General features: G+C 56.2%; 1 protein-coding gene across 1 annotated transcript in view; it reads right to left on the bottom strand.

Moving 5' to 3' along the window:
• Positions 1-9,097: 9,097 nt before the first annotated feature.
• HTRA3 (HtrA serine peptidase 3) overlaps positions 9,098-15,588 on the bottom strand; it is a 30,491-nt gene continuing 24,000 nt past the window's right edge. The window contains exons 7-9 of the mRNA XM_020281898.2: positions 12,960-13,008; positions 12,121-12,216; positions 9,098-10,158 (exon numbers count right to left, since the gene is read on the bottom strand). Of these exons, the coding sequence (XP_020137487.1) occupies positions 9,993-10,158; positions 12,121-12,216; positions 12,960-13,008 (311 nt within the window). The 3' untranslated portion in view covers positions 9,098-9,992. The remainder of the gene's footprint in view (positions 10,159-12,120; positions 12,217-12,959; positions 13,009-15,588) is intronic.

Raw genomic sequence — 15,588 nt, 5'->3', positions numbered from 1 at the left:
ACCTGGAGGCTGCCACCACTGCTCTGACTCCTCAGGGTGTATGGGAAGAGGCACGTTTGGATTCCTGTGCTGATAGAGACATATCCTAACCAGAGTGGGTGGAGGGGGATACTAGCTCATGTTAACAGCTGACTCTCTGAAAACAAAACAAAACAGAAAACCCAGACCCGGATTTGTAGAGCCTGCCAATTTCCATGGTGTAAATGCTCCCACTATACCCAATTTCAGGCTTCCAGTGGACATGGAGTTGGGAAGAGATGCACACAGTGTGTCTGGTGGGGCACCACCCGGTGGGCCCTCACTGGCTGAGTCAGCTGAGGCCCCAGCTGTTCCTGCTTCAAGGAGAATCAGAGAAGAAGTGGAGGTAGGATGGCCACCTTAACCTGAAGGCTTGCCCCTCTGGGGGAAGAGCAAATGTCCTCCCAAAAGAGGGGCTTCAACTGGGTTGGGCATCCTCCTCTGTGTGTGTGGCACCCTATTGGCAGGCTTACTCTCACTTGGGGCTGTCCCACTGCACTGGGTAGCCGACGTCCTGGGGCCTTTATGGACGTCGGAAAAGCCCTATTGGGACCACTTCCTCAGCGGAGCTTCCTAGACACCTTCATCGGGCTGCCTGTTACGTATCCTTCCAAAACCTCAGGGGTAGCTCTTATTACCCCTCTTTTGCAAGTGAGGAAATTGAGGCTCGCAGGGAGATCACTTCCCCAAAGCCACACAGTCATTTCCATTGAACTAATAGACAGATAACATAACCCTTGAGACTTGTTGGGCAGTCCCACAGTGGGTGTCGTGCTGAGCACGTTATTCTCCCTCCTGGAACCACCACTTAGGGTTAGGATTAGGGTTAGGGTTAGGGTTAGGGGTTAGGTTGTGCCACAAGTACAAGCTCTCTGACTTCTTAAAGCAACAGTTTCTTCTGGAAAGCCTGGAAAGAGATGCCATGCACCAGGGGCATAGCATGAGGCTGGTACATATTCCACGCAGCACTATGAGACAAGCATTAGGGAAGCCATTGATTGTTCTGGGATTCTTTGGGAAAAGACACCTTGATATTGGTGATGATGGTAATGATGGTGGTGATGGTGGTGGTGATGATTTGGAGGAGGATGATGATGATAGTGGTGGTGGTGATGATGGTGGTAATCATTTGGAGAAGGAGGATGATGATTGTGATGATCTTGGCAATGATGGTGATGATGGTGATGGTGATGATGGTGGTGATAATTTGGAGGATGACGATGATGGTGGTGGTGGTGGTGGTGGTGGTGGTGATGATGGTGATGATGATGATGGTGGTGATGATGGTGATGATGGTGGTGATGATTTGGATGATGATGATGATGATGATGGTGGTGGTGATGATGGTGATGGTGGTGATGATTTGGAGGATGATGATGATGGTGGTGGTGATGATGGTGATGATGGTGGTGATGATTTGGAGGATGATGATGATGATGATGGTGGCAGTGATGATGGTGATGATGATGGTGATGATTTGGAGGATGGCGATGATGATGATGGTGGCGGTGAGGATGGTGATGGTGGTGATGATGGTGATGATGTTGGTGATGGTTGGGAGGATGATGATAGTTATGGTGGTAGTGGTGATGGTGATGATAATGATGAGGATGACGGTGATGGTGGTGGTGGTGGTAGTGGTGATGGTGATGATAATGGTGAGGATGATGGTGATGGTGATGATAATGATGAGGATGACGGTGATGGTGGTGGTGGTGAGGATGATGGTGGTGGTGGTGGCAATGATAATTTTGATGATGGTGGCAATTGTGGTGATAATGGCAATGGCGGTAGAAGTGGTGGTGATGATGACGGTGATGGTGATGATGGTGATGATGGTGGAGGTGATGGTGCTGATGACTACTAATATTTGGGGACACTTACTAAGTGCCAGGCAGAGCTTTAGTTTTACTTTACCTGAATTATTCCATTTAATCCTAATGAAATCCCCAAGGCATGCACCATTGTTGTTCCCAGCATGACTCCCACGTGCAGGTTTCGCCAGGCGAAAGAGCTGCTCGTGTGCACCCAGGGCAGCGTGGAAGGGGATGCCTGGGTATTCTGGGCCTTGCTACTGCCCCCATGAGAAGAGATTGCTGTTTAGCTTTTTGGGCATAGAAACCAAGGCCCAGGGAGGGAAAGAAACTTGCCTGAGGTCACAGAGCTGGGGATGGCAGAGACAAGGTGGGAACATAGGCAGGTTTGTATTCACAGCTTTCAGTCAGCAGTTAGGCAAGTGCTAGGATTGCAAAGACAAATCAGACAGACCCAGCCCCTGTCCTCATGGAGTTCCTGGTCTGTTGGTGGAGATGGGGACATAAACCGATGCCAGAGGGGGAAAAGAAGACCACCCCAAGCTGAAGGCCCAGGGGATGCTCCCTGGAGGAGGTGGCATTTAGTCTGGGGAAGAGAGGGCCACATGCAGATCCTGCGTGCTTGGAGGGCAGCAGGCAGGGCCATATGGGCACTGCCCTCTACGTCACAGCCACAGCCCTGTCCTGTGCTCCAAACCTTCTGTTGGCCAGGAAGGACACCAGCCTCAGCAGCCACCTCACTCAGACCTATTTTTAGACCCAATTCAGCACTAAAAGCAAACACATTGTCAAGATAGTGGCCAACTTAGACCCTCTCTGGGAGCAGGCCCTCTCTGCAATGCCAAAATACAAGTGGCTCTATTTGTGGATGACACGGACCCTGGCAGAGGCTGTGATTCCAGTGGGTGGATGCCAGGTCACCACCCGCCCTCGGACGAACTGGAGGCGTCAGTGCTTCCTACCAAACACAGTACAAAACGCTCTGCATGCTGCAGCCCGCCTTGCAGAAGGCAGCGTCCTACCGGGGCAGACGCGCAGCCAGGCGTGCGCAGGCAGACGTCCGCGACAGTGGAGATCCTGCTTGCTGGAGTGAGATGCCAGGGACGTCTTGTTACCATAATCCTCACTCACTTAGAAGCCACTGCACACAGGGACCGTGTACTCCTGAGCAGTCTGGGTTCCTTCCCTCCCTGCCTCGCTTCCCCACTCCCCACCCAGGGTCCCCCACCAGGGGTCACCTCGCGCATAAACCCCTTTCACTGGAATCCTGTCTCAGGGCCTGCTCCGGGGTCTGCCCTGTGAATGCTCACATGCAGGTGTGCCCCAAACCCTCCCCTCCTGCCCTTTCCTCTCCCAAGATCCCACACACCTGCCCCTCCCCAGCAGTCACCTTAGGTCTGGCATCTGACAAAGCTGTCGTTAGTGTTGAGAATAAACCGAAAGGGGGCCCAGGTGGGGCATAACGCAGGTAAGGCAATGGAGGGTGGGGTGGGGGAGGGGACCCAGAGACCGCAAAGAGGCTGAGCGGCAGCAGGTGGGCCTGGCCTTGGGCGGGCGGAAGGGAACTGCCAGGTGTTTGCGGGAGGAGGTGGGCAGGTGCCTAAGTGGGATGAGGGTCCAGGCCCACCAGGGATGCCACGATCCTGGACACTGACTTTGGAAGGGACAAAACATAGCCGGCCCAAAAAGCTGAACTGGGGAAAAAAATCTACCCGAAGTGTCTCAAGCATTCAAGTCCCTTGCAGTCCCGGGGCCCTGGTGGGCCTGGGGCAGGGCGAGGAGGGCTGCGTCAGGAGGCCACGGGAGCAAGTATGGCAAGGGACGTTGCTTAGCTCGGCCGTCGCCAGCCGCAGCGCGGGCCTGGGCTGGAGGGAAGGACCCAAAAGTGCTGACACGCAAAGGGAAGTGTTTGTGAAGATGCATTATTTCTCAGTGACCTGCTAATGACATTTTGGGTCATGGATATTCTATTAATCTAAGAGGCAGCCTCACTGCTTATCTCAGCGAATGTGAAAACATGCAAAGGGCCTCGTGGGCGGCCCCGAGGAGTCAGCCCAGGTTGCCTGTCCTCGTCAGGAGCGCAGAGCCCAGCCTTGCGTGTGGCGAGGAAGCCCTGGTGGGCACATTCTCCGTGTGTATGTGTCAGGAACCTGCCATGCCTAAGCTCTGCACCCAGAGACTCACGGTGTCCCCTGTGCCCTTGCTTGAGGGCCAGGAGCCCGGGACAGCCATCTGCCAAAGGACAACCAAGGAGCAGCGATGGGTCCTCTCGAGAGTTTCTTTTCTGAACCAGGAACGGGGGGTGGCAGCTCTGCAGTGTCCAGTGTGGGCCGGGCACTCAGAGACGTGTCCCCATCTGTCACACTGGGGGCCATCTCTAGACAGCGCCATTCACTTTCAAGGCCAGAGCAGGCTGTGCGTCTCTCACTGGTATCCCCTGGGCAATGGTATGTCTGTCAGCTCTCAGAAAGCCCAGCCCACATGAGCTGTGCCATGCCTGCCCCTGCGTGTGCACACACTCACGTGAGCTGGGCGTGGGAGTGTGCACGCTCACGCGGCTGTGCACATACTTCCTACCTTTGCCCGCCTGGGCTCGGCGGGGCAGGGCTGCTGGTCTGGGAGGATTTGCAGAGGTGGGTCTGGGGCGTTTTGCAGACCGCCAACCTCTGACCTCTTCCCTGGACTTGGGAAGGTAGAAGGGTGCTCTCTGGGGACGGGGTGGGGGGAAAGGGAGGCTTGTGACCACCGTGGGCTGACAACAGGACATCAGAGGAGAGGACATGGGCAGCTCCAGAGGAGGGCACCTCTCAGTTGGTGGGAGGTGAAACGGGGCTCCTCTCTCCAAGGAGCCACGGATGGTGGCCCCAGGACCCAGGAGAAAAGGGGACTCTTCTTCTGAGGTGAAGGGAGTGGGCAGGGAGGAGAAGGGGACCCATCTCCCCTTGGAGGCTCTCTTGCCTGGGATGTCCCTGCCGCCTGGTGCGGTCCTGGGAGGATGTCTCAGTGACAGCCACAGCGGTGCAGGGACGGTACATAGCCTGCTGCATCAGAGGGGACAGCTACAGGGTGGAGATTGCTCTTACATTTTCAGAGAGGACCCTGGGGCTCAGAGAAATTGGTGGCAATAAGGAAAGTGGGGTCATCTTCCTACCGCCCCCATCCTGTCACCTCTCTGTGTCTGCACACTCCTGGGCATCCAGCCGTTCCTGGACATTGAATTTTGAGGTTTGGTTTGGAGTGAAGTGGCAGGCGCCGGCCAGGAATAGTAGAGTCAAGAGGCTCATGAGTCCCATTCTAACCGGAATGCACCCACTGAGCACCTGCTCTGTTCCTGGCACTGGGGTTGGTTCGGGGACACAGCTGTGATTTAAGCAGTTTGTTGGCTCCTGGAGCCAACAAATGTCCCGGGGAGGATGTAGCCAGTTTCTAAAGGAGCACGGAAACGAAGGGATAGCCGTAGACCACGCCTGCCCTCGAGGGTCCCCAGGCCCCCCGCACGGCAGGTCAGGCTGCCGTGTGGGGTGAGCTTTAGCGGGTGTATCCGTTTCCTGCAGCTGCTGTGACAAACACACACAAGCTTCCTGGACTAAAACAACACACATTTCTTCCCTTGCAGTCCTAGAGGCCAGGAGTCTCAAACCCTTCTGTCCGGGTTAAAGTCAAGATGTCAGCCAGGGGCTCCTCCTGAGAGTCCGGGGGAGCCCACTTCTTTGCCTTTTCCAGCTCCTGGAAGTCACTGGCGTTCTGGGCCCCTCCGTCAGGTCACCCCCACCTCCTGCATCTGCCGTCACAGCTACTCTCCCTCTAAAACATCTGCATCCCCCTTCCGAGGACACTGGTCACCTCAGGCCCGCCGGATAACCCAGCATGATCTCCCCACTTCAGGGTCCTTCACTTGATCGCGCCTGCAAAGCCCCGTTTGCCATGCAAGACACTCCGGGGCCGGGGCTTATGGCCTGGGCGCCTCTGGGACCACTTTCAGCCACCCGAGGGGTGGTCAGTAGGAATGAAGCCGGCCCGGGGCAGGTGAGGGCTGGGCGGGAGCGTCTGTCCCGGGGCCTGGGCTGGAGAAGGGGTGGAGGGAGGTGGAAGCACAGCACGGCCCGCAAGGCCGCAGACCATGGCCAAGGGCGGGAGAGCCTCGGGGCTGTGAGGGGACAGAGGTGGTGGGGCCGGCCTCATGCCAGTGCTGACAACGCGAGCTCCCCTCTGCTGCTCTGGCCTCCGACCCATTCCAGAATTTCCTTCTTTGGTCTTCATTCTGGGTCTCCTCATCCTGGAGGGGCAGGGAGGGACTCAGAAGGAAGAGGTCGTGACCCAGGTCAGCTGCCGGAGGCAGGGCTGCAGATCCTGGACGACCCCACACCAGGGGCGGATGTTTGTCCTGCTGCAGCTGCACCGCAGCTGCCTGAGGGGTGGGAACCTGGCCCTGGTCACCTGGAGGCCAGCCACCAGCCCACGAGTGACTGGAGCAAGTCCTGCCCCCTGGGCCTCAGTCTCTATCTCCGGCCAGTGGGACTCCAGGTGCTTGCTGAGGCTGCGAGGCCGGGCAGGTGCTCCTCCTGGCAGGCCCCGCCCCTTGGCACCCTGCTTACGGCCTTGTAGGACACACGGGGAGGGGTGGGCGGCGGCCCAGTGCGGGCTGCACGGGAGCCTGAGGGTTGCGCAACGGCCCCGCGGCAGCTGGCGGGCTCTGGAAATGTTGTTTTTCACCAAGTGCAGCCAGAGAAGCAGCCGGGGAGGTCAGCTCCGCCCGGAGAGTGGCCAGGCCAGGGGTGGGGGGGTGGCACAGAGGAGGACAGAGCCCACTCCCACCATGGCAGGGCCAGCAGGGCGGGTGAGAGGACGGCCCCCTGGCATCCAGGGTGGCTGTCTGAGAGCCACTGTCCCTCTCTGGACAGTGGCAACCACTGGTCTGGTCTGAGCACAAGCTCAGAGCCAAAGGCCCCAAGAGGGCAGCTAGAAAGCTTCAGAGCTGAGACCACCGCCCTGGCCCACTGACTCCGAGCTCAGAGATCCCCACAGCCCACGTCCCATTTCACAGATGGGCAGGCCGAGGCTAGATGGGGAGGAGCTGGCGGCAGGGAGCAGAAGGATGGGAGGGAAGCAACATTTGGGGGGCTCTTTGGGGACCAGACCTGAGTCAGGAACCTTCTACTTGGTGTCTGATTCAGCGTTTACACATTCACCTCCCTGCAGATGAACCAAACTGTTAAGAAAATAGCTCCATTTCCCAGATGTGGAAACTGAGTCTGGAGAGGCCATCTGAACCCGCACGGGATCTCGGGACCTGGGGAGGCCTCCTGTGCTGGGTGTAAGCTGAACTTGGTCCAGACAGAGCCAGGAGTGCTCACCCCATTTGCGAGTGAGCGGAGTAGAGCTCAGGGTGTCCATGAGCTCGCCTTCCTTCTGCTGCACTGGGGGCAGAGGCAGGTGGCAGGAAGGTAGTCTGAGCCCGGGTGTAGGGCCGGCCCCAGGGGGTGGGGACAGGCATCAGGGAGGGGAGCCGGGCTTCTGCCCATCACACCGTAGGCACCAACACAGGGGCAGTGGGACCAGGCAGAACCCCCAGACGTGGGTCCAGAAATCCTTACAGTGACCCATGACCTCTCAGATTTGGGAGGCTTCTCTGGCAGCCTCCAGCCTTGGCTCTGTGCCCCCCTGTTCCCCTAAGCACCGCCTCTCGGGTAACTGACAAGCCCACTGCCCTCGCTGCCCTCCTCTCCAGCCCAGCTCCTCACACCGACGGGCTCCGTCTCTCAGCCCAAAGGTGGGGAGAAAGGGCCACGCCTGGGGCCGCTGTGCGTGTGGGGAGCAGAGGACTTGCCTGGTGGGGGTCAGGGCAGAGGCCCGGGTGCAGGCAGACGGCCATTAGGACCAGTTGAGATCGGGAGGTGGGCAGGAGCCACAGTGGGGGCGGGGCACAGGGCCTGGGGGGCTTTGGCACACTCCCGGTGGGGCGGCAGGGTGGGGGCCGGGAGGGAGGCTGAACTGGGCTCTGGGCCCTGGCTGTTACAGATGTGGGCAGCAGGTGGCCTGCAATAGGAGGGCCGCGCTGTCAGAGGCCAGGACTGGATGGGCTGGGGTGGCATGGGGGCCAGGAAGCATCTGTGGGGCCGCTGCTGTGCCTGTCCCCTTCCTCCCAGCAGGGGCTGGTGCGGCCTGGGTGCAAGGAGGGCTGGGCGGTGCACGGTCATCTGAGTCTGCAGCTTTCAAAACTAAGGCCGGTGAGCAAGATCCGGGCCCTCTGGACAACATCACTGCAACCTTTTCCCCGTCCTTTCTGGGTGTGGTGTGGCGCTCTCCTGTCTGCTCCTCACCCTGGAGCCGGCTACCACCCAGCCCAGTCTCCAGGGATGTCCCGTGAGCCCCGCCTAGGTGCCAGACAGGCTGCCGGCGGCTGCCCGGCCATCTGAGGCCAGCTCCTAGCTTCAGCCGTGTGCAGGGTCATTTAGAGTCTGACCTGTTGAATCTCAGGCTCTCAGAGCTGGGCAGGACTGCGGTTCTGTAGCACACCCCTCCCCGGAGGGAGAAGGGGTCACACAGCCACCAGAGGCCGACTGGGGTCAGACCCTGCCCCTGTGTGAGGTTGGGCCCAAGGTCCCAGATCCTTCTGGGCTTGGTGACCCAGAGCACAGGCTTGGCCAACAGCCCTGGGGTCCCTCCTCATCCCTGTGGGCACCCCTCGCCCCCAGCCCTGACGCTCCCTAAGGACTCCCCTGGGCAAGTGCATGGCTCTCAATGCCCTGCTTCCAGCCACCCTGGGCTGTGCCCCTGGACCTCCTGCTTTTGTAAAAAAAAAAAAAAAAAAAAAAAAAACAAAAACCTCTTTCTGCCTCAATTTCCCCATTGCTGAGTGAGCTGCAGTGAGGGTGACATGGGACAGGTGATATGAGACAGAAGCCACAGCTTCTCCTGTGGGCAGGCAGGCACAGTGAGGTGTAGTGGGAGTTCCCCTTGGGCGGCTTCCCAAGGGCCAAACCAATGACCTCGTCCCCCGAGGCCACCAGGAGGCCAGTGGCATCAGCATTCCCCTGGCACAGAGGAACCGGCCCAGGAGGAGCAGGGGTGCTTCTTGCCCAAGACCGTGGAGCTAGAAGTGCAGCAGTGGAGATCTGAGCCCCAGGGCCTGACTTGCAGCCCACCTGAGGGCTGTGTGTTGTGCAGACGGTGCGAGGGCCAGGTCCTTGGGCCCGGCCACGCGTTAGCTGCGGATCTCCAGGAGAAGCTCCGGCCAGTGGAGGGGGAGGCTGCCCAGACACCCCTGCTGTGTAAACTTTAATTTCCATACAGTAGAGAAACATACAGTACAAGCAACATCGGGTGGACTCTACAGCGAAGCTCACACGGACACAAGGAGACACGCGCCTGCCCCGACAGCAGAGGGAGCCCGAGAGCCCACTTGCTCGGGTGGCAGTTCCGTGAAATGGGCTTCCGCGGCCCAGAACTGCACGGGGAGGTGATGCCAGCTCAGTCCTGGCACCCGGCAGGTCCACTGTCCTTGCAGGCCACCCATGGTCATCCTGGGGAGGATACGTTTCCCCGGCAGCTCACCCACCTGACCGTCCCGCCAGTGTAGGCCACGCCCTGCCTCCAGCCGCCTCCCGCCCGCGCGCGCGGGGCTCGTCTCGGCAGCCAGGGGCCACTGGCTCAGCGCCTGGCCTGCTCGGGGCTGCACCCCTCAGGGCGGCCAGCGTGGCCCGCCCTCCAGGGACTCCAGGCTGGCGGCAGGCGGCCCCTGCCCCACAACAGGCGCGGTGGGTGTCGTGGCCGAGGGAGCGGGCGTTGGTGGGGAGGAGGCGTTGGTCGGGGAGGAGGCGTGGGGCGCAAGCCCAAGGAGGCTGGGGGCAGCGGGCGCTTTGCAGACGCAGCTTTCCCAGGTGCAGGCGAGGAGGCTCGGGAGGCGGAGCCGCCGGGGTGTCCCGGATGTCCCTGGCACGCGGAGGGAACCGCGGGAGCGTCAGCACCCCTGCCGTCGGCCTCCCTGGCCAGCACTGCCCTGAGGCTGGGACTCGGCCGGGCCGGGCCTCCGCTCTGCCCCTGGCCGGCCCGGGGAGCCGCTGGCCCTGCTGAGGACCGGCTCGGGTCCTTCGTCCGGGTCTCGGGAGGCGGCGCCCCGCCGTCGGCAGGCTCTGGCGCTGCTCGGCGGGAGGCAGCCCCTCACACGACCACCTCGGGCGCGATGCTGAAGAGGAGGTCGTCGTTGCCGCGCCGCACCTCCAGCAGCAGCGGCGACTCGGTCAGCACGGCCTCCTGCAGCTCGCTCGAGTCCGCCAGGCGGCGCCCGTTGACCTTGACGATGATGTCGCCATCTTGGATGCCGCCCCTGCCCGGGAGAGACCAGGCCACCAAGTCAGCCCACCGGGCGCCCATGTCTCCGGGAAAGAGCAGCGCCCCGACCCCGAGGCTCTTACACCGGAAGGGAACCAGTGTCATGGGGGGTGGGCGGCTTTTCCCACTCCTCCTCCCACACACACGAGGGGGTTCAAGCTCTGGCGGCAGCCATTTTAGCTGGGCTGCCTCTGGTGCTGCCCTGTTCCAGCCTCGGTTTCCATGTTTACAGTCCTATGTGGAGAAGCACTTTGCAATTACAAAGATGCCCAGGCGTCAGTCCCGATGCTACTGCGGTTACTGAGGCTTCCTAGGACCTCCGCACACCACGCAGGGCTCGCAGGGCGGCCTCCCTCTGCATGAGGCTCGCTGCGACCTCCCTACCACGGGGAAGGAAGATGGCATCGTGGCTGGACGTATGGGCACCAGCATCAGACTGACATGCCGGCTGCATGACCTGGAAGAAGTAACTTCTTTGGGCCTCAAACTCCCCACCTGTAAAATGGGTAGGTGCGGTAGCCCGCACATACCTGGCTGCAGTGAGAATTTAACAGAGGACGTGCGTGAATCACAAGGCTCCCAGGGCAGCCTCGGCCAGCGCCAGACACTGGTGCTACTGATCCCCTCTGTCTTTGGCTCTTGAGGGGCCCTGCACGTGACCACCCGTGGTCACTGCTGCCCACTGAAGTCAGCCCGTGCACGGGGCCTGAGCTTGGGTGGTTATCCCGGGGCATCATGTGTCCACAGTTCAGCAATTTCTACTGCAGGCCTGCCGTGGGCGGGGCAGGCCCCGTGGGCCCGTGTTCAAGCGAGGCCTGTGGAGGCAGCACAGCACAGCTGGCCCCACAACTCAGGCTTGAACTGCGTGGGTCCACTCACACGCGGATTCTCAGAAGCCTCTGCCACCCTGAGACAGGAACACCAGCCCCGCCTCTTCCTCCTCCTCCTCTTCTACGTGAAGACAATGAGGATGAAGACCTTTATGATGATCCACTTGCGCTTCATACAGTTTTTTCATGTATTTTGTCTTCCATATGAGTTTCTTGATAGCATTTAATTTCCCCTAGCTTACTTTATTGTAATCATATAGTGTATAATACATAAAACATACAGAGTCTGTTTCATGGCCTGGTTATGCTATCGGTCTGGTCAGCGGTAGGCTGTAAATAGTTAAGCTGCATGGGGGCTTGGTGCTTCTAAACTGCACATGGTTCAAGGGCCACCAGACACAAAACAGAAAGAAGGGCCTGTTGGGGCGGTGCGGCTGGAGCGGCCTGGCCGGCTCCCTTACACACACCCAGCCCCTGACCCTCAGCAGCCCAGACCCAGCAGGTACTACCTCCAGAATTACAGTCTGAAACCACGGGTCTGACCCAGCCCACCCGATGCACAGTGAAGACCCAGGCCAAGGAGCCACAACTTGTTCAGAGCGCACCCTGGGCAATAGCTCCACCATGCCAGTGCGTGGTGATGTCACTGCATTGCCTACCTCAGCTGTCGTGTTGCAACCCTGGTACTTGAAGACTTCAAAGAAAACAATGCTTCATCTCATTTGACCTTGACAGAGTCTCCCAGAGATAGAAAGAGTAGACAGAAATGTCTGCATTTTACACATGAGGAAACTGAGGCCCAGGAAGACCCAGGCTGGCTAGTGGGCTGGCGAGAGAGTCAGGCTCAGAGCAGGTTCTCTGCCCTGGTGGGGACTCTTTATCCTCTGCTGCTCAAGGGCAAGGACGTTCTGGCCAAGGTCAGGCATGGCCAGGGCTCTAAGGGAGGGTTCATCTCTCTGGCCCTCCCCTGGGTTAGAGGACAGTCCAGAACCCACTGCCCCTTCCCCTGCCTGTCCCTCCCACATCGCTTTGCCAGGAAGCTCCAGGCACCGGGCCCACCCCACACCCACCGGCCAGGGCATTTGGCTGCTCCCATTGGCCGTCCTGGCTCCCCTGGCAGAGCCTACCTCTGAGAAGGAGAGTCTGGCACGACCTCTTGCACATAAATGCCACTGCTGACTGCAGGGAAGTCCGGGTTGCCGGCCTTCAGCTCGTCCACCAGGCTGGAAAGACAGTGCAGCTCTCAAGGCAGCTCTTCTGACCCCCCCCCCCCCCGGCTCCTCGGCACAGAGCTGCCCCGTCTCTCCAGCTCCAGGCTGGACACGGAGCCCCCTCTGGCCCCACACTGCCCTGCCTGCCACTGGCCACTCCGTGTCCCCACCAGACACAGGCTGCTCAAGAGAAACGTGGTGGCAATGGCTAGCCAGACTTGGGAGAAGGGAGACAGGGATGGGCTGGTGGGAGGAGTGGCAGGAGGACAAGCGGGCAGATGGAAGGACAGACGAATGGACAGACAGACAATGCGTGGGGCATGGGATGGACAGACAGAAGGTTGGGCAGATGGTGGGATGAGAGAATGGATGGACAAAAGAGGAAGAACACAATTAAAAGATAAGTTGGCATATTGGTCTTGATTATAATTTTGAAATGAAATCCTTAGATTAACGGTTACCAGTGGCAGAAACGGGAAGAATGATCATTGTGGGGACCACATGGGTTTGAGGGAGTGGTCAACTGGACACCCCCAAGTTCTTCCCATGCTCTTGAGAAGGGCAGAAGGAATCTACCAGGCAGAGGTGGGAGCGGCATCCAAGCAGAGGGACTGGCCAGAGCACAAGTCAGAAGCCCAGGTGTGTACAGCCCCTTGGAGCAGCTGCAAGTGGCCTGGCATGGCTGGGTCAGGGGCCAGCATGGGCCTTGGGGGTGTAGGATGGGAGCCGGGGGGTGGCGCCCTGCAGACACCCACCTAGGTGTGATGGTTCGCATGCGGATGCCGATGAAGCGCTTCTTCCAGTCTGGAAAGAAAACACAGTGGGACTCAGGGCTGCTGCAAAAGCCACCCCCCCACACCCAAGGGAACAGCCAGGGTTAGAAATTCCCCTGCAGGCCCAGGAAGCAGCAAGAGCAGTCCTGTCTGCCCAGCCCCGTGTGGTCAAGCACCTAGAGCTGGCCTCTTCTCCTGACCACTCTCAAGGAGCCAGGAGGTGTCCTATGTCCTGCGTGGCTCACCCCACACTGGCCTCATGTCCGCCCATCCTGCACCCAACCATGCCAGCTCATAGCCAACTCCAGTGGCCAGTGGGGCTTTCCTCTCCAGCTTCCATGCTGCTGGTTCCCCAGGTTCTCCTTGCTTGGAACTGAACTTGTCACCTTGCCCTGCCTTCCTCCTAAACAACAATATTAAGTGACAGTGCCCGGGCCTGTGGTGGAGCATCACACACACAAGCCAGAGAGAGCCCTCCACCCCCAGCTGCCTAACCTGTGACTCAGCAGGCGCCTTACCCAGAGATAACTTTAACACATTCTGAACCATAAAACAAGACTCAGTAAATTTTAAATTTTCATTTCACAAAAGTTTTCTGACCACAATGGAATTAAACTAGAAATCAATAATAGAAAGGTATCTAGAAAATTCCCAAATACTTGGAAACTAAATAATATACTTCAAACAGCCCATCTTCAAAGAAGAAATCAAAAGGGGAATTAGAAAGTATTTTTGACTGAATTAAAATGTGTATATAACATATCAAAATTTGTAGGACATGGAGGTATCACTTAGAGGGAAATTAATAGAACTAAGGGGCCTACATTGGAAAATAAAAGTCTCAAATCAATAATCTCAGTTTCCATTTTAAAGACTAGAAAAAGAAGACCAAATGAAACCCAGAGTAAGCAGAAGAAAGGAAATAGTAAAGATAAGAGTGTAAATAAATGAAATAGGAAACAAAAACAACAAAAAATTAAAATAAAAGCTGAGTCTTTGAGATCAATAAAATTTATAAATCTTTGGGCAGATTGATTATGAAAAAAAGAGAGAAGATACAATTATCAATCAAGAATTAGAGAGGTGACATCACTACACATCCTGCAAACATTAAAAGGATAATAAGAGAATATTATGAATAACCTGATGCCAATAAATTTGACAACTTAGACAAAATGGACAAATTTCTTGAAATTTCCAAACTACCAAAGCTCACTCAAGAAGAAATAGAAAACCTGAATATCCCTACATCTATTAAAGAAATTCAATCTGTAGTTAAAAATCTTTCCAGAAAGAAAACTTCAGGCTAGGAGCAGTGGGGCACGCCTGTAATCCTAGCACTCTGGAAGGCTGAGGCAGGTGGATTCTTGGAGCTCAGGAGTTCGAGACCAGCCTGAGCAAGAGTGAGACCCCATCTCTACTGAAAAAAAAAAAAATAGAAAGAAATTAGCCGGACAACTAAAAATATACAGAAAAAATCAGCCGGGCATGGTGTTGCATGCCAGTGGTTCCAGCTACTCGGGAGGCTGAGGCAGGAGAATCGCTTGAGCCCAAGAGTTTGGGGTTGCTGTGAGCTAGGCTGACGTCACAGCACTCTAGCCCGGGCAACAAAGTGAGACTCTGTCGAAAAGAAAACTTCAAGCTCAGAAGGTCTCACTGGAGAATTGTGCCAAATGTTTAAGGAAGACATAGTGCCAATTCTACACAAATTCCTCCAAATAACTGAACATATATGAATACTTCTAAACTCATTGTCGTGATACTGAAACCAGAAAAGAAAACTAGACCAATATCCCACATGATTATAGATGCAAAGATTCTTTAAGTAAATCAAATACAACAATCTATATTAATAAAAAGGACAATACACCATCACTAAGTGAAGTTAATCCCAGGAATGTAAGGTTGGTTTAACATTTAAAAATCAACCGATACAATTAACCACACTAACAGACTAAAAAGAAAACCTTATGGTTATCTCAAAAGATGTACAAAAAGCATCTGACAAAATCTAACATCTGTTCTTAATAAAAACTAGACATAGAAAAGAACTTTATAACCGGATAAAGGACATCAATGAAAAATCTTTAGGTAACATTATACTCAACAGTGAAAGACTCAATGTTTTCTTCCTTACATCAGGAACTGGACAAGGTTGACCATTCTCACCAGTTTTATTCAATATTTTGCTGGAAGTTCTAGCCAGGCAACACAAAAAAGATATTCAGATGGGAAAGGAAGAAGTAAAAACTTATTCACAGACTGCATAACATTCTATGTAGAAAATCTGATGAAATCTACAAAAAAACTCCTAGAACTGGTAAGTGAATTATCAAGATATCTGATGATCAACATTCAAAAATCATTTTTATTTGTATATTCTAGTAGCAAACCACCAGAAATATGGAAATGCAAAGGACCTGGAAGAGCCAAAACAACTTCGAAGAGGAAGAACAAAGTTGGAGGACTTACCCCACCGGAATGCAAGACTTATTGTAAAGCTACAGTAATCGAGACAGTGTAATATTGGTCTGGAGACAGACAGACAACTGGAACAGTATGTGATCATTTCAGGGACAAAGGTGTGCAGGCACTTCAATAAAGAAAAGAT

The sequence above is a fragment of the Microcebus murinus genome, chromosome 16 (genome assembly GCF_040939455.1).
Source record: "Microcebus murinus isolate Inina chromosome 16, M.murinus_Inina_mat1.0, whole genome shotgun sequence".
In the NCBI taxonomy this organism is placed as follows: Eukaryota; Metazoa; Chordata; class Mammalia; order Primates; family Cheirogaleidae; genus Microcebus; species Microcebus murinus.
The sequence above is the reverse complement of the archived record's forward strand: the minus strand, read 5'-3'. Positions and strand labels throughout refer to the sequence as shown.